Source organism: Acipenser ruthenus, chromosome 3, assembly GCF_902713425.1.
Source record: "Acipenser ruthenus chromosome 3, fAciRut3.2 maternal haplotype, whole genome shotgun sequence".
In the NCBI taxonomy this organism is placed as follows: Eukaryota; Metazoa; Chordata; class Actinopteri; order Acipenseriformes; family Acipenseridae; genus Acipenser; species Acipenser ruthenus.
The window spans coordinates 90,663,520-90,683,046 of record NC_081191.1 but is presented as its reverse complement, the minus strand read 5'-3'; the positions used below and the strand labels follow the sequence as shown (position 1 = coordinate 90,683,046).

The window sequence follows — 19,527 nt, the reverse complement described above, 5'->3', positions numbered from 1 at the left end:
TCCTGTGTGTGTTTTGGGGTAATACACTGGTATTATATTGGTATCCCAATGGTATTTTTCAGACTTGTGATTTTATTAGATGAAGCTAAATGACAACCTTTCCACAGTTGAAAGTGTAAGAAGAAACAGTGTTGGCTGTATTGCATGAGCAGAGGTGCTGGCACTACAATGCTGAACGTACTGAATGTTGTTTCCTGCTTCTGTGTATATAAAGGTATGGGTTGGGAAGCACTGGGTACTGAGTTTGTGCCTGGCTTCTGCCTGTGAATCTGGTTGATTTATTTTCAATACCAGGTCTGTGGAGTGGACTGAACACAGCAGGCCTCTGGACCACTTCAATGTTCTGACATTTTAAGTTAACAAAGTACCTTTTTTTCACTTCTGTGACTATCACAACTTTAAGAGTACAGTGAGATTAATGTATTACTGTATATCAAAACAGTACAGCATATAATGTAATATAATAATGTAATATGTATAAATCCAATAAGCATGTCTAGTCAGACAGAAACAAGAATGCATCATATTTAAGGACAAAATTAAATAAAACAATTATGTTGACACTATATGAACCCAAAAGTGTGTCACAGAAAATAGTTGTGATTGATGGTACAGTAAATTATTATTATTATTATTATTATTATTATTATTATTATTATTATTATTATTATTATTATTATTATTATTATGTTGTTAAATAAATTAAGTCTTGGCTGCAAAGCTTTTTTTCTTTGGATTATAATTCCAGATATATCATTTGCCAAGAAAAACTATCTAAACAAGTCCCCACAGATGATGTGTGAAAAGCAATGTGGGCGACAACACTAAAACAAAGTATTAAAAAAGCAGGCACGATCCATCAACAAATCAGAGCTTTATTAACCATTTACGTCAAACATGTCACTCTCGAGTAAGAGTACACACATGCAAACTAAGACTTTGTCTTTGTCAAAGCAGCCATTTTGATATATATATATACTTGAAGCTGTGAGGGCGACCGATGCGACCTCACTGGTTGGTGGACGTCTTCCGTTTCAGGGAACCAGGGTTACGGTAAGTAACCTAACATTCCCTTTTAATTCAAAGACGACCACCAAAACATTATGTATAGGAAATGTATACCAGAGCCATCGCGAGGGAGAATTAACAGCAGCTTATGAGGGATGCATCAGAACCGCTTAACCCTAGGTTAGCGGTGCGAGCGTGCAATCTCAAGGACCCTCGTGCCTAATGAAGACAAAGAAGGGTCTACCACATTCAAGCGGTAGAACCTGGAGAATGTATGCGGCGTAGCCCAGCTAGCTGCCATACATATATCAGACAGTGAGGCCCCTCTGAAGAGGGCCCAAGATGTAGCCAACCCTCTAGTGGAGTGCGCAGCTACTCTCCCAGGTGCGGGTAAGCTAGCACTGTCATACGATGCAGAGACTGTATCCACAATCAAGTGGGACAGTCACTGTTTTGAGAGGGGCTAGGGTCCGTAAACTGTGACAAACAAAGAACTGGTCAGGATGACGCAGAGCTCTTGTTCTATCCACGTAACATCTCAGTGCCCGCACTGGGCAGAGGAAGTTCAATCTCATATCCTAGAAAGACTCCAGTTCCACAGACTGATTCGTGTGGAAGGCTGTGATCACCTTGGGGAAGAAAGCAGGGTTTGTACGCAGTGACACCCTGCTGCCATCGTCCCAATTCTGCATACAGGAGCTGTGCACAGACAGCCCCTGTAACTCACTGACCCGCTTTGCGGAGGTGATAGCCAAGAGGAAGGCTGTCTTCATAGACAGATGCTTCAACTCTATGGAGTGTATGGGCTCAAATGGGGCCTTCATGAGAGTCTCCAGTACATCATCATGGCTCCATTCGGGGAGAACGGCCCTCCTGGGAGGACGTAATCGGCGAGAAACCGAGTAGCCAAAAAATGCGCACCTGAAGATACCGAATCTATGGGGGCATGGCATGCAGAGCTTGCTGCTAAATACACCTTCAAAGTGGAAGGTGACCTACCAGCATCAAGCAGCTCTTGCAGAAACTGCAAGATAACTGGCATGGGGCAAGAAACTGGGTCAAGACTTCTAGTCAGACACCAATTCTGAAAATGCTTCCACTTACAGGCGTACAGCGACCTAGTGGAGTCTGCGCTCTGCAGAGTACCCACAACCGCGTCTGATAGCCCTAGGGTTGTTCAGCAGTCCCGTTCCAGATGCCAGAGAGTGCCTCTTGTCTGACTGAGGAGATCCAGGTGAAGCGGGATCTCCCAGGGCTGGCCTTGTATGAGCTGGCATAGGGTCGAGAACCAGATTCTCCTGGGCCACTGAGGGGCCACTAGGAGAACTCCCGCTTTCTCTAAACGCTGTGCCCAATTCAGGAGCCAGAAGGCAATATGATGCAACCCGTAGGCCACCCTGGTGGTTGACATACGCCACCACTGATGTGTTGTCCGTTTGGACCAGCACATGTTTCCCATGCAACACCGGGAGAAAATGCTGGAGAGCCAGGAAAACAATCTGCAGCTCCAGCATATTTATGTGCAGGGCTATCCAACGGCCCGACCAGGTGCCATGGACTCTTCTGCCTTCCCAGACCGCCCCCCAACCCAAGTTAGAGACGTCCGTTGTCACCACTTGACGAGTTAACACCACTCCCATCCGCATGCCTCCGCGCAGGTGAGAGGGCATCCTCCACCATCACAGGGCCGTGGAGCACGTGTGAGACATCATCAGCCGACGGTGTCTGTCGCGCTTGGGGTGTAAATGAAATGCATCGAGCCACGCTTGGAGCGGGTGCATGCGTAATAAACCCAGCTCGATAGCTGATACAGCTGCGGCCACCAGACCCAACAGTTTTTGTTACCACACCAAAGGGACCTGGTATGACAGGTATGTGCGCATCGTACCGGAGTCCAGCCGGAGCCCCAAGTACATCGTGCACTGCACCGGTATAAGCCGACTCTTCGCATCATTGATGGTGCGGCCCAACCTCGCCAGATGCTGCTTCACAATCGCTGTGTGGGCCACTGCTCCCTCTCGCGATTAAGAGCAAATCAGCCAGTCATCGAGATAGTTTAGTACTGTGATCCCCTGCAACCGCAAGGGCGCGAGGATAGCGTCCACACACTTTGAGAACATACAAGGAGCTAGGGAAAGGCTGAACGGCAGCACAGAGAACTTGTAAACGCTTCCTTGAATGGCAAAGCAGAGGTATTTCTTGTGCGCTGGATGAATGGGAACGTAAAAAATATGTGCCCTGTAAGTCCACGGTGGTGAACCAGTCGCCCTGCCGGACTGAGAATGTGATGATGAGTCAGCATTTGGAGCCTACTGGGGCTTCTGAGGTTGGGGCGGAGCACGTTGAGACGGCTGCACGAAGTCATTAAGTGCACCGAGTGCACCAAGCACTGTGCACACCGATTGCACCGAGCATGGCATGCACCGAGCACCGTATACATGGGAAACGCTATGCGCACCGCATGTACCGAGTGCCGTGCTTGCGAAACGCACTGAGTACCTTGTACTGAGTGGTGTGTGCACCGAGCACTTTGCGCACCAAGCACCGAGTGCACTAAGCACCGTGCGCACCGAGGTACCGGGGGCAGCTAATGCAGCAGTGCCTGCCCTAACTACGTGTAGTCAGCCACCTGGTCAGCGCATAGCGTATACCAGGGGACACAGAGGCCAAAGCCGTGGAGTGCGAATCTGTGGACGGACGGGCCGAGGCAGCTGGCGAGGTCTATTGTACAGCGGGTCTAGTAAAAATACAGCCTGTGGAGGACATTACCTAGCTGCTGCACAACACAGACAAGCGGGAATACCGCGTGCGCACTGCAGATGTGCCAGCAAGGGTATTTAATAACAAATATATATATATATATATATATATATATATATATATATATATATATATATATATGTTTTTATATATTTAAACTGCCACTTGGCAGCTAGCTGAGTCGCTCGACAGCGGGGGTATGGCAGAGCCTAGTCCAGGTGGAGGACGTGCTCCCACACGAGTGAAACACTGTAAAAGATGACAACACTCACTCCTTTAAATCAATACTGCACAGGCAGTCGACTCACGTACCACAGATAGGAAAGCAGCAGCCTGCAACGCGATTGCGCACAGGTTGCTAAAGAAGAAAGAAGAAAAAGGCTGAATCAGGAGTCATTGATTCTGTGAAAGCAGCAAGCCAGCTTTCAGCCTGAAAGGCAAGGGAACTGCAGTTGACTCAGAAGCTCTTTTTCACAATAGTCTCAGATACCAACACAGAGGGTCTTACCTTACCGTCTTGAGAGGCAAAAAGAGAACATGGCTTCCGTGGCTTGACTATTTAATCCCTCTATAGGCGGGACAGGAAGGGGCCTATCAGCTGCTCTGATATAGAGAGCTCAGAAAATACCTACCAATAGGCAGGCATATCCCATACGTAATGTTTTGGTGGTTGTCTTCAAATTGAAAGGGAACTACTGTTTATTGTAAAAAAAACAATCTCCGTAGTAATCTTAAACACCCATTGTTTTTGTCCTAGACAACAGGCAAGAAGCTAATTCCGTTCTGACAAGAGCTAGAGTTCAGCTGACTTTAATGCAAAGTGTCACGTAAGACAAATATTTTTCAATACGAAACCGGATCATGATGATAATGTTTGCAGTGGCTTTGAGACATTTGAAGCATTGTGATAACCTATTGGATTTGCATAGTTGCATGATCAGTTACTTGAGATTTGCTGGGTTGAAAATATATCAGCAGAACAGGAAAAGGAGCTGTGTATTCTTTCACAAGGCTCCACATTTTTTAAATGTGTCCTCAGCTTATATTTATAATTTATGTAAGAGTTACAGTCGCCACCTTTAATTAATGGTAAAACTGAACTTTTTCTAAAATATAGACAGTATCCTAATGGACATTTTTAAAAAGTATGGTTAAGGGGTAGTATGGAGAAAAATTAGTGTGAATTTAGAAATACTAAAAGAAACTTAGGGGCCTTTTCACACCTAGTTTGGTTGACTGTTTGATGCGGACTGAAGCGCGGTTCGGTTTGTTTGGAGCTGTATGTGAAACATCTGACATTGACATAATCGCGCCAGGATGCGAATCAAACCAAATGAACCAAGATCACAAGAAAAGGTGGTCTCAGTTCGTTTGAAAGCAAACTTGGTACGTTTGCGACATTGCTTCCCCAAAACTTTTTGTATTGTGAAAGCAAACACATTCAGGTTCACTTGGAAACAAACCGCTCCAAACAGCGAACTAAACTGTGGAAGTGACGTAATTGATCAAATGCCAAGGAAGTGTCCAGCCTTTTTGCTCAAACACGTTTGACAAACTACTTGGAAAATGTCTTCAGGAAGGATGACCTGGAGTACTGCTGAAACAGAAGCTTTGCTTGAAGTATGGGCTGATATATACATCCAGGAACAACTGGAAACAACACACAAAAACACAAAGAATTATTCTGTGTTTTCCGAGCTCTTATAAAGTACGGGCTTTGAACGAAGCCCTCCACAGTGCAGAATAAAAGTGAAAATAATGCGGCAGACCTACATTAAAATGAGAGATATGCTCTGGTCAAGCGGAGCTCATCAGAATTAAAAAAATAAATGCCCCTATTTTGATCAGCTTGACGTAATTTGGGGGACACGGCCTACAACTTACCCTGATACCGCTCCAGTAAACAGCAAGAGAATCGAGTGTGTTTGTAAAGGTGCAATGTGAATCCAATAGAATTCTGGTCCGTGTGTAGAGCAGTAAGTGGACTAAACAACAAACTTTAATTCATTTACAAATAAATTCAAGTTCGATTGAATTTTCCTTGTCTGAAACGAACCGAACCTAAACTGAAAAAAATTAGTTTGTTTGCAAGTGAACCAAGATGCGAATCTTGGTGCAAGTGAACTAGGTGAAAGTGCCCTTAATCACCGGTAAGCCAATGACAAACGTTTTGACTAAGTCTTTGTCAATGTTTTAAAGAATATGTAATGTTAATTAAAACCGAAGCAGGGCTTAAAAAACAGAAAACCGGAGTATCTGTCTAGAAACAGATTGGTGGCAAATCTAGAGTGATAAACTGCCTCATTTTTATAAAATAACTAGTATTGCACAGAATCAATGCACCTTGCTGTATACTATGGATGAAAGATTATTATAATCACTCAATTTTCTCTTTTTGAAACCCCAACTTCATTATTTTAGTAAGGATTTTATTTTTCATAGAACTGTTTCATCCACTTAATGTGTCTAATCAGGCACTATACACTCTGAGCTTGTCACAATAACCATATGCTTTCATGCAGTCTTGTACAAATGTAGAAAGAGTGGTGGTTTTTACAACACTTGCACCATCTGGGAGCTGTTGATTTCAGGAAATTGCATGAAATTCAATAAGAAAAATAAGTCAGAAACTCTGCAGAGAGCAATGTGTGGAACAAATGTAATGTCTGAAGAAGTACCCACTTTTCAGATTACACTGTCCTTTCAACATAGACATGGCACCTTTTAGTATTGCTGCAGACATATGCCCAAGATGGAGCAGGAGCCAATGTGATAGCCATCTGTTGCCACTGGAAAGAGAGTAATTACATTTTCGTCTCAGGTAGGTCATATGCCAAAGTATTAGCACAGCCTGCAACAAACATATTAGATTGAGCAAAAATGGCAACAGCCTTGACAATAGTTTAGCCTGGGGTACTTTGGCATAACAGGATGCTTTTGTTGTTTATTTATTAAATGTTTTTGTTTTATGTGTTAAATAAGCAGGAAAAACAAATTAAGCACTGTATTTTAAAAGTGTTCTATGCTTGTCCCTGCCTAAAGAAATGCAGGGCAAGTTGAAAGGATTGATTATGTAAGTGTTTTAACAAATGACAATGGTTACATTGTACCCTCAGACAATGTAGTACGAGTCAGCTATCTTTCCAGAAACATCACATGCTCGGCAGTAGTCTTGCCTGTTCAGAATAAATGAGCAATAACCTTCCATGCTTTTGTCTGGGATAATCTCTAACATTGCTGTTTTGAATCTGGACATACAGAAGTGGAAGTCCTTGAAGCATATACAGTATCTGACAGAAAAGAAAGAAAAAAAAAAACCTTTTGAGAATGTAGGATGATTGATTGACATAGAGAATCAGGAAAAAATAGCAATTGCTCTGCATTGATTTTTTTTTCTTCAGATGAAAACAGAATTTGTATTTGAGTAATCTTCTGATAACATCAGAGTTAGAGGGCACAGTATCTAAAATCAATAGGTTTGCTGAGTATGTGTTGTGCTTTACAAACCAGTAACTCAGTTGTTACAGTACTTGAACTTATTTTCCCCAAAACAAAACCTCTTAAACACAACATGGCACAACATGTTAAAACAAGTTTTCCTGTAGTTTATTTTGGTTCACTTGGCAGTTGGAAACACCAGTACATTTAGTGAAATGGTATTCTGTGATGTCTACGTGATTAATATCTTTTTTTTGTTTTTTAAATTAAAAGTAGTACTGTAAATAATAAATTGTAATAGGTTTGCGGCTTATCTGCAAAGTGGTTGGGGGTTGGATGTTGACCAACTAAGAGAATAGAGGAAAGGTGGAGTGTGACAGGGTGGCCGAGTCGTGACGTCAGGTCAGAGGCAGGAACTGAAAAACACTGACACCAAGGCAGTACTGCAGTTCAAAATAAAGACACGGCGGTGCTGTTTATTTAAATACAAAAATAAATAAAAGGTTTTAACAGAAAGACTTGCTCACAGAGCGAAAATAAAAGTTTAAACAAAACAAAATCACAAACACAGAATAATACAGGTCAGGCTGGGCAGTCGCTGTCACTGTTCCTGTATACTTCAATTTTAAATATGTTTCGTTTTGTTTCTCTCGCTCCTCTCGCTCCTTTCCGCTCTCGCTCCTAACACACCCACCTTGAGTGCAGAGAGTTGCAGGTGTTTATATCATGGCCGAGGGGTTTAACTGGCTAGTAATTATTCTATTACCCCTCAGCCACCATCTGCACGAGTTTATTAATTATTCCTGGTAGAGGACGAGCACCAATCTCGCCTCTGCCAGAACACGTTTTAAATAAAACAAAACAATAACAAAACATACGACGCTTTGCCGACAAACATAAATACAATAATAAATCATAAAACACAAATACAAAATAACACAGGGGCGGAGGGGGGAGACCCCGTTCTAAAAATAAATAAACACACACACATGTACAGGGCTCCTCGCCCTGTTACATGGAGTTATATAGACAGTAGATTGAGGGATCAGCCCCTTTCAGAAAATTAGCCTTAGCTTCCCAGGAAAAACTGTAACCATGGTGAGGTTCAAGACTCAATTGGAACCCTCCACGCCTCTTGTTTTCCACCTCCCATCTGTCACTCTGCAACGTGTTCCTCTGGAGGTGGGATCTCTTGGTGGGTCAATCTGAGGATGAAACCCGTGTCAGGGTGGCTCCACCTAGTGCCCGTTCTGTCTTGTTAGACAGGAGTGTGATTGTATGTATTTCCTGTTGTTTTAGGTTACGGTGTTTGGTGAAGCAGTTGGAACGAGGAGAAGCTTCAGTTGTAGACCTTAAGAAGAACTTGGAGTATGCAGCTTCAGTACTTGAGTCCGTATACATCGAGGAGACCAGGTATGGTTTTATTTTAATTTTTTTAAAATTGTTTTAATGGCATTGGTTACTATGGAAATTAGAATGAACTGCTAATGTCCTTTTGACATTTGAATTAAAACATTACCAAGCACAACTTTTCTATATGTGAAAGAATATGTATTTACTGTGCAGCAGCCAAAATAAAGAGGTACTGTATTGCACTGTGGCAGTTTCACTCTTCAATATGTTACTTTAAGAAACTGTAAGAAAAAAAAGTACCTTCAGAGTTGAGAATCACGGAACCTCTGTCTCTCTTGCAGTTATTTTGGCTACTGTCTCTCTAACAACATCAAGAAATAAGCGCATTATTAAAATGTTTTCAACTAATCTTGTTTAATAATTGAAATAATGTAATCACAGTTTTCTTTTATCTTTCCAGTCAGGTTCAATTACATTTACCAATGTGGCAGACTAATTTAATCAAAGTGATGAGGTGTTCACAGATAAGGACCTGAAATGCTTGGTTTAATGTTTCATTAAAGTATTACTTGTTTTAAAAAGTTCCATAATTATTTATACAGGCATTTATATATAAAGTATAAAAAAGTATGTGCACAATTATTTTTTAAAGATACCATTAATGTTGCCGTTTGTTTAAGGAAATTGGGTCATTTACTTCTTTCATCTAAACAAGCCCCCTATCCTGTTTGACCCTTAGTACCATTACAATACAAACAATGAAATTACAGATTTGGGCTGCTGCTGCATAAACCTGTTCACAGTATTATAGAATACATGTTATTTCTGTTTTATACTACACACGTGGGCGTTCCAGAGTAGGGTTCTAGAGCCAGAGCGGAGCTGGATCTGGAGTCACTGGAGCGCTCCGGGGCATGGAGTTGGAGCTGAGGTTCCGAAGCAGCCTCACTATTTCCTGCCTTTCACATTTTTAAAAATCCTTCCTGAATTATTCAGTTTTAACATTTGAATGAACAAATCAAATAAGTATATTTTATTAAGTAATTTAATGTACATAATATTTCTGTTGCTATAAGGGGTCGTCTAAGGCATACAGAGGGTCCCCATAATTGCGTAGTAAGAGGACAGTGAGTAAAAGAGTCTAGTCAAATGCAATTCGAAACGTACATAGGAGACTAGGATTGAATAATAAAATAAAAGCTTAGTGAAGATTGGTACAAACTCAAGGCTGTTATCATGTTCACAAGGTAGTGTGTGACAGACAGACCATTAAATGAAATGTATAATGTATATGATTGTAATACGAAACATAAGACATATTAGATACTATATAGAACATTGATTCTATCCATGTAACATATATTTATTATACTGCTGGAACTAACATGGTATTTTCATGTTCAGATATCAGTTCAGGATTCAGACATGCATTTTAATATTTGTTCATTTGCAAAACGTTATCAATGCCATTATATGTAACACTATTAAAGTTGAAAAATGTCCCAGAAGTAAGAAAGGCCTGACTTTAATTACAAAACAAAGGATGCCATACAGTAGTTATGGTTCAAAAAATATCTTGTGTCCACTTCAGGTAAAAACATCAAGTAGACAACAGATATTTTTTAATAATCCCTGCCATTTAAATGTCACCTTGGAGCCCTGTACCATCAATGGTAACGGGCAGGATTTTATTTTAACAAACAAAAAATAGAACAGTCCAGCATTGCAGAAAATAAACAAGAAAACCACCTGGAATACCAGTAATGGTAAACTCAGGTTTCAAATAAAAAGAGTAAACAAAAATGTCTCGGTTACAAAAACAACAACAAAGGAAGCACTGGGTTTCTCCGTGCTACTGCAGTGGGTTTCCTCTCATCGTCTCTTGGCTCCCTTCCACGGATCACTGGCTTGTCCTGGGTTTTCCTCACTGCGGCCATCCACCAAAGTTTCAAGCTTCTGTGAATTACAGCAGTTTTGATAAAAACAAAACAACAAAGCACAGCGCCTGTTTTCAGTTCAGGACAGGGAGCCGAATGGCAAAACCATACTGCTTAAATACTGCCAAGTCCCACCCCTGCAATCAGCACGCTGCCTCACGTCAGCCAATCGACGAGAACAGCATAGCTGATTGCAATGATGGGACTTGACGGCCGCATGGATCCACCTTGGGCCAAGATGGCTGCCTGGCCCGGAACTTCCTGTATGGTCAGCTTCCTGACCCAATCACGGTCAACCCTACACAGCGCTGCCGGTGGTCGTGAGGGCGAATTACGACAGGGACTCCTTTCAATCCTGTCACAGATACGTATTTCTCATTTCTGTGAACTATGTCATTTCTGACTGACACAGACATTTTTTCCCCCTTCATACATGTGAAAAATGTTTTTTTTTGGATATTAGTCCCAGCACTCTGTTATGTTATATATTTTGTCCTTATTAAAATGCATTTTACTGTACAGTTAACTGCGTTGTATATTATTATTACTATTGCACCAAGAACTGAGAATACCATTAACATTAGACAGAAGGATATCTACATCATCATTTGGAAGGAAACGTAAATGGATGGAGACGCATATGGATCACATTAGTTTACTGTAAAGCTACGTCTTAGTTGGTGCTTATCTTGGCGAGAGCCGAGTTCAAATCAGCATGAAGTTTTAACATCTACTCTCGTGTAATGGAAATCAAGCTATATAAAAATGTCATAATATTTTGACCAATAAGCATACACTGCCCTCGACCCCTTACTCCAGTGCATGCTTTGTAGGCTTTCAAAAAATGTCGATAATTTTGGATGGCTCCTAATACGCAAGGAGAATACAGTCTAGATTTGTAGAAATTTGTTAAGTTAAAGGAAGAAAAAAAAAACAGATTTCACATTCTTGTCTCTAAAAACCACATTTAACCTGATTAAATGGGATGTTACTATGATAGTCAGGAAAATATATGACTGATTAGAGGTTCTAGTGACTCTGGAGCTGGAGTAGGGGCTGCTGGAGCCAGCCTGGAGATGGAGCAGGGGGTCTCCATCAGCTCTGGAGCCAGCCTGGAGCTGGAGCTAGCAAAGCCAGAGCACGGCCAACCCTATCCCAGTGCGTATTTATTTTTCCTATTTTCATTGGCCAACTAGCAGTGATGTCACAATAGAGGCTTTGCCAAGCTTTAAATTCAGGGCTCCCCAAGCAACGGCAAAGTTTAATCCATAAAACAAAAATAAATTACTTGATTAAACTTATAAAAATAATAATAATAATAATAATAATAATAATAATAATAATAATAATAATAATAAATAGATAATTAAAAAATTAGAAAATATTATCAAATGCTTCAATCTAATCTCTTCAAGCCTGATACATATTACTAAAGATTGGATATGAGGGTAACACATTAAATCCAGTGTCCCAAAAAGTTAATGAAGAGAAGAGATAATAATATTTCCGTAATTATATAACCTTTCTGTCATAATGATTCCGTCATATAATATAACATGCAAAGGAAAAAACACTTATTGTCCTTCAAATTATCTTTGACATGTTTAGTTCAAATATAAGAACAACCTTTAATGTAGATGTTGAAGTTACTTATTTCAAATTCAGCAGAATGTCTTTTGACCTGGGACTCTGACATGGCATACAAACTGAGATAATTTGCACCAAGCCAGTCATATTGGAGATCATTTATAAATGGTGATTTCACAAAATTGATCAGGATTGAGGTGCGCTCATGGAGCTAGGTGGGGAAGGCTCTTATTGAGCCTGAGGCTGTTCAAATCTAGGTTTGTATCATAACGGACAATGTGTGTTTCACCCTTACAGACGCCTTGTGGATGCAGAAGATGAGCTCAGTGATATCCAGTCTGACTCTGTGCCATCAGAGGTGCGAGATTGGCTTGCTTCCACTTTTACCAGACAAATGGGGTTGATGCTCAAGAGAACGGAGGAGAAGCCAAGATTCAGAAGCATTGTTCATGCTGTTCAGGCTGGAATATTTGTAGAAAGGTACAAACTATTACATCTATATGCATTGGTGTTGTAAATGGAAGTACCTTAGTTCTACAATTTGACAAAAGTTTCGGCGAGACGAACGACATTAACAAAGACTTATTCCTGTAATTTCTTTTCAATACTACTGTATATTTTATAACCAAGTATTTAAAGTTATAAACACAATGACTAAAACTGTACCACTAACATAGTAGGTATTTTCCTTATTGAAAGCAAAGTTGTAATATGTAGCAGAGAAAATAAGTTCACCCGTCATTTTCTATCCATATTCGGTAGGGGTGCACACCTAGGGCAATTTTAGCATTCAAGTCCAGGTATTTGTTTTAACCATACCCAAGTTACTTAATAAAATCAATTAAACCACTATATTTGTCTTAATTAGTTAGTTTTTTAATTGAGATCATATGCAGTATATTCAGGTGTGGAATGACCCGATAACAGAAATCGTGGACCCCTGATATACAAGATAGTTCAGAATTATGTGCATTATAGGATATTATTCAGATTTAATCCAGAAAACTTTCTTTGAATTTTTTATGTTGGGTCATTGCAAGTCAGTTTGTTATATAAACAGACCCTCAAACCATTGACGATCTGAAGCACAACATACCATCAGGATTAAGAAACATCAGTCTGGTGTTCCTCGTTCTGTATGGTGCATTGTGAGGTGTATAGAAGTTATCAAACTGAACAGCAATCGGAAATTCCCAGATCATCAACAGTGCCTAACAAAGTTATTATTTTTTGTATTCTTCTTATTCGAAGCACAAGGGAAAATCTATAATTTTGGCAATCATCCAGACTGACAGATTCTCCTCATAGGCATTTAGTACCTGCTTCAGCACTCCAGCATATTGCTGTTTACTTTCAAACTAGTTCAAGTCACCTTCCCTGTAGTCATGTTCCTTTTTTTCAGAAACAAAGCTGGAGAGAATGTGAAATTAGAAAACAGCATTACACCAGCAGTACATGTATACATTCAAGCAGTGTCATCCCCGATGCATGTGAATCACTGGATATAGTCATTGCAGAGTAAAAGAAATCAATTAACAGAAAAACAAATTATTATTAAACCATAACCTACCTTTCCTGTATGTATTCCTTGAAAAAGTACTCTCTCACTTATTCAGAATTAGACCCCAACATGATTAATTCATGAACAAATTGTACCAAAATATACATTTCAAATATTGATCATTTTTCACTGCTGCTTATAAATATATTTTTGTTTTTTCTTAGGCTGGTTTTATGTTCCATTTTTAAATCAAAGCTGCAAAGCCATAATAAAACAATACATATCAGGAATGAGTCACGCATTTGGAGGCATGATATATTCTTTTGGCAAGTTCATCTATGTGGTTAGAGTAACACATTCATGAGAATATCTCATTCTTTCATCTTCTGTCAAGATGCTGCTGTGTGTACTCTTCAGGTTCATTGTGAAAACCTGGAATCCAGACTTTTCTGCTTTGGAGGCATATTGAGTTATTCTGATAAATCTATATTGACAATGATAACAGTTGCTCCTTCATGTGGCTGTAAAAAAAAATGGTGCATTTAGATGTCTTAATATACTTTTGATCAAACAGCATACTTTACAGATAAAATGTATCCAGTTCTGCCAAAGATAGAATTTATACCATTTTAATCCTCTATACTTAGATATATCACATATTTCCTGTGTACAAATTACAAAGTAAAAAAAAACTAAAACAAAAACCCAGCTTATTTAATGAGTGAGTGTTTAGGTTATGAATGTATCATGACCTGCTATTTTTTCTGCTATTGCACCAGAATATCAGCTTTGACAGGGTGCTGAAATCATCCCATTTAGAGAACCCTCCTTTCCTTATAAATGGTGACAAAAGTAGAAGTAAATCAGTCACAGATCTCTGATTTCTTATTTCATCTACCCTAAACAGAATGTACAGACGGACATCAAACATGGTTGGACTAAGCTACCCGCCATCTGTGATTGCAGTGCTAAAGGTATTAACGGAGTCATTCAAATCCTTATAGATCAGCTAAAAGGGTCCATAGATCATAATTATGGTAGCAATTGTTAGGAAATATTTATTATTTAGATTGCATGCAGTCCTCCTTTACAGTTTTCAAAAAAGTACTTATACAATAGCAACGTTCTTATTTCTTTGTAAATATAAATAAAAGAAAACCATATGTATTTTGTAATGTATATGTTGTACATACCCTAGACATACTGCATCACACAAAACACAAAACAGGCATGCTCCACACAATTACTGCCCATCAAGGTAAGGTAACATGATGCTTTCCAATTCTCCATCTTAACAATATTAAACCAATGAACAATAAAAAGGTTTGGATACCAAATGTATGCCTGGATTTATAGTTGTACAAAGGAAGTTTGTGTTTGTGGGAATACTATACTGTTGTCTGCAGACGTGGTATTGAGGGTGAGGCAGCCAGTTGCAGTGGGTTGAGTGTGAACTTGGCTTGACCTCCTCTTTACCATTAAAGATGTTATAAACTTCAGTACCTAGTCTTTCTTTTGGAATATAATATGGTTAAATAAAAAGATTATTCTCTGTGATTTTACATACATTCTCATACAATAGTATAATTTAAAACAGTTATTCTGACTTATAGATACCTGTCTTTATTTCTCCTCTACCTTTCAAAGGTTTGCTCTTCTGCCACCCTGCTCTCGATTCATATCCACACACACACACACATTAGATTTATGCATCTTTATTGCTCATTGAAAGTGCCTAGAGGGAATTGGCAGTCAGCTGTGACCAAGATTGAACGCACAAGCAAGCTTCCAATTTAAAGATTTCAATCTTTAATGTGCAGTAATTCAAATGTGCAGCAGGACTATACAACAAAGTTTTCAAAACCCATACTATAAATTACTGATGACTGGGGGCTGTGCACGGTGCTATTACTATGTATTATCACTTTTAATGATTTCAACTTGCCCTGATAGATTTGCTACTTCAGAAGTCTGTAAAAGTACCATTATGCCTAATAATATGAGAACCTAGGTACTGCCATAGCGAGACAAAATTTGCAGACTATTTAGAGGGTCAGATGGAAGCTGTTTCTGGACATTTTAGACCTTATAAATCATTAAACTTTTTAAGTTACTGTATTTATGTATAAAGGAAACTGTTCTTCTTTCCACAGAATGTAGACAAGTGGTCTTTTGATGTATTTGCACTAAATGATGCAAGTGGAGAACATGCACTAAAGTTCATTTTTTATGAACTTCTCACAAGATATGACTTAATCAACCGTTTTAAGGTAAGCTGATCATTACAAACCCTCAATTCATACCTGTATCAGTTGAACACACTGGAGTAAATAGGCAACGGCTACACCAAAAGGAAAATGTCACAATATCCTGTGAAGGGACAACTTTTAAGTTACATGGAAATAAAGTTTAGCCAGGTGCTCAGTGTAAACACTTGTATCAAACCAGTTAGGCTTTTCCACTGCAGGTTTTGTTCAATGTTTAGGTAATGTTTGTGCCCCTTGTTATTTCCCTTGTTATTTCGGTACCTGACGTGCACATAAACAAGTGAAAATAGTATTGGCTAGGATTTAGTGAAGGATCCTGTGTACTGTAGTGCATATACATTTTACTGCCAACATGACTTAATTGTGAATTTACAGAAGTTGTGAAATATCAAGCAACCACTGTGATTAAATGATTAAGTACTTTAGTCTTGGTCTTTGGTTTAACTGGTTTAGTTTAATAATTAAGGATATCAAGACCTTGGTTAGATGAACCAAGGTTGTCTTCCCTCTGAATCAGACACACAACTTTAAAAGACTGTCAAAAGAGATGATAAACATGACAGATACAATGCCTATACCGAAACACATTGGGATTGCTTTTCGAGTAGCTAGATTTTTCTTAGAAATATTTTTTTAAACTAAACTTCAACTCTGTCTTTAGATTTTCTTTGATATATACAGAATAAATTCCAAATCCCCATCACAGAGTGGGGAGAGCCTTCAATTATGTAGTAACAACAAAGTAATTATCTTGTTGTTACTACATAATTGTGGCGCTGGCAGGTTTTAAATTAAATGGGATACAAGAAGGAACACCTATAAATGTGGTGCTTGAATCTCAGCATCTGTTAATGGGAACCACTGAGTGATTATACTGGTGGTTATTAAATGTATCAATGTTAAGTATAACAATAGCATAATGTTTTCCTTATTACCTAACATCATATTGAGCTAAATAACCGTTACTCTATCGTATAATGGAATGGAATGAACAAATACATCTACAGTACTAATTAATAACACATTTTACAGACATAATTTACAGGTGGCCTGCCAGGTTGCATTTGTTTTATTTACTTTTCGTTTTTTGAAAACAAAATGAACTGCACTATACCTGTAAACAAGTTGAAAATCAAAAGCTTATGGAAAGTGATTTTACTGAGTTGTCTTCTTAAATATTACATTTCATAATACTGATATTGAGTGTAAGTATTGATATAATCTTGTGCACAAATTGCAGAACAGCATGTGGTGTTTACACAGTTTCTATACATTTATTATCCCATGAAAAAACACATCTCAAATTATACTAACTGAGGGACCAAAATACTTGTTTGCTGTAAGTAACAGCTGAACAAAATGCTGGTGCCCCTGACAGAAGTCAAGCCCATTGTGACTGGTGTTGCTTATAAAATATATAATCCAAACACATTGTCTGGAAGGAACTTTTCCTTGTGCTGTTTTCCTTAGAGAATAAGTTCAATTACTCTAGCAAAAATAAAAAAATAAACACTTTTATGTTGCTTGTTTTAGATTCCCATTTCTGCTCTTGTATCCTTTGTTGAAGCCCTTGAAGTTGGATACAGTAAGCATAAAAATCCATATCACAATCTTATGCATGCGGCAGATGTTACCCAGACCGTGCATTACCTCCTATTAAAGACTGGAATGGTGGTAAGTACACTAGGGTAGATTTATGCATAACATGCAAATGTTGTTGCTGTTATTGTTGTTGTGTTTTTAAAGGTTATCAAATCCCTCATTTCAAAATGTGCTGGTATGTGATACTAGGGAAACTGTACTTTCATATTCAGTTTCAGGGCACCAATGTTTTGTATGTGTTGGTGGGATATCTATTTTTGTATGGCACCGTTCTCCCTAGGTAATGTTCTCCTCTTCAAATATATTATAAAGTGCAGTGGTACCACACACATTATACCTTCATTACTACTGCAGTACTAGGGTGAATAATTCTTCTTTTTACACCAACAATTGGGTCTTTGGCTTGGTGCTGTCTTGACATTCTGACTTTTCCATATGTTTTTTAATGTCCATCATGCGAACATAACTATGGAGTCAGTGTAAGATATTTTTCTACAGTAACTTGTTCTTGTCCTTGAAATTTGCGGGTCTTCTCTTGCTGGTGCTTTTTATGAAAGCCAATGTGATATCACTGTCATATTTATTTTAGATTATAGGCTATTATATATTGTTGTGTCTTCAAGTGTCTGTCTACTGAAGCCTTTAAGGAATGATCTAATTATAAATGACAGAGTATGAAAAACATAGTGTACATAGATGGGTACTGATATATGGTATGCTTTTTTCACAGACAGGTTTTTTGCTTTTTCATTTTTTCCTAAAACAGAAAGTCTTGACTGCATCCGTTATCGTTCTCAATCTATAATCTTCAGCCAATAGTTAATGTGTTAATAACTTAATTATTTAATTATGTGTTATAATAATAATAATAATAATAATAATAATAATAATAATAATAATAATAATAATAATAATAATAATAAAGGCATGCAAAAAGGAAATAACATGGCTTACGAAGACCTTGAAAAAGTCATTGAAAAAGACTTAATATTTGTAGAAGGGACAACTGAATCGTTGAGATGAAAAAGCATATTTGTGTTAAGCAGTGAAGCTGGTTCTCCTAGCTTTAAAGTTAATTCAGTTGGCCACAATGTTGCTGCCAAAAACACAGATGGATATTGTAAGGTTTTAGCATATTACGCAGAGGATTTATATGGTAAAAGGTAATTCAGTACATTCCAAGAAAAATCTAACTGGATTAAAACTTCTGAAGACAAACGTTATAGCTCAATAGCTACAGTATAATATCAAAACGGATGACTAGATAGCCTTTCTAGAAAACATACTGTACTGCAGATCACCACCACCCTGAAGGAATATTAAGAAGCAATCATGGAATGGTCACATATCTGTCCAAATAAATCTAAGAACCTTGCAGGCTTGACATGTCAAATCAATGTCAAATATACTGACTCCCTGGTGGCCCTACCAACAGTCTTATGGCAGGTGTTTATCATTTTATTGTCGGCTCATGTTACCTGGAGCTGGAGCTGGGGGTAGCGCCCTGAGCTTTCACTGTGTAGAACAGGGTTTGGTATGTGCTTTTCTTTTAAATACAGTACATACCGGTTATTAGCAACCCTGATAAAGACAACTTTCAGTTATTAACAACATCTTCCCAGGAACCAATCCCGTCCCATAGACTTTAATGTTAATGGAATTCTGATATTACAACTTATTGACAACTTTATTACTAGTTGCCAGTGCTACAGAGTGCACTTGCATGATTTATGCACATACTTCATGCAGCTTTTATAACACACTGACTTCGCAACTGCGGATTTCTGGCGGACTGAGGCAGAATCGTAGCTTAAAAACTGTCTACGAAGCTGTACGCAAAATTGACTTGTATTTTTTATTATTCTACTGGAAATGTGATGAGGATAGAACAGTGAAAGGAACTGGGAACGCTTTTACAAGAGCTTAAAGGGGATTACACTAATTATGAAATCTAACAAAATAAACAGCTGGTTGATCCGGAATCATCCAGTGTTATCCGTGCATTACCAACACATGTATGTGCTCCAGTGAGAAAACTCTTTTATGAGAAAAGATTTAGGTTTCCATTTAAGCA

The 19,527-nt window shown here is 38.7% G+C and overlaps 1 protein-coding gene across 5 annotated transcripts in view; it reads left to right on the top strand.

Moving 5' to 3' along the window:
• LOC117394773 (dual specificity calcium/calmodulin-dependent 3',5'-cyclic nucleotide phosphodiesterase 1C-like) overlaps window positions 1–19,527 on the top strand; it is a 186,545-nt gene that overhangs the window by 136,889 nt on the left and 30,129 nt on the right. For all 5 annotated transcript variants that reach the window (XM_059018750.1, XM_059018753.1, XM_059018754.1 and 2 more), the window contains 5 exons: window positions 8,506–8,619; window positions 12,381–12,563; window positions 14,492–14,558; window positions 15,738–15,854; window positions 17,385–17,525. In XM_059018750.1, the coding sequence (XP_058874733.1) occupies window positions 8,506–8,619; window positions 12,381–12,563; window positions 14,492–14,558; window positions 15,738–15,854; window positions 17,385–17,525 (622 nt within the window). The remainder of the gene's footprint in view (window positions 1–8,505; window positions 8,620–12,380; window positions 12,564–14,491; window positions 14,559–15,737; window positions 15,855–17,384; window positions 17,526–19,527) is intronic.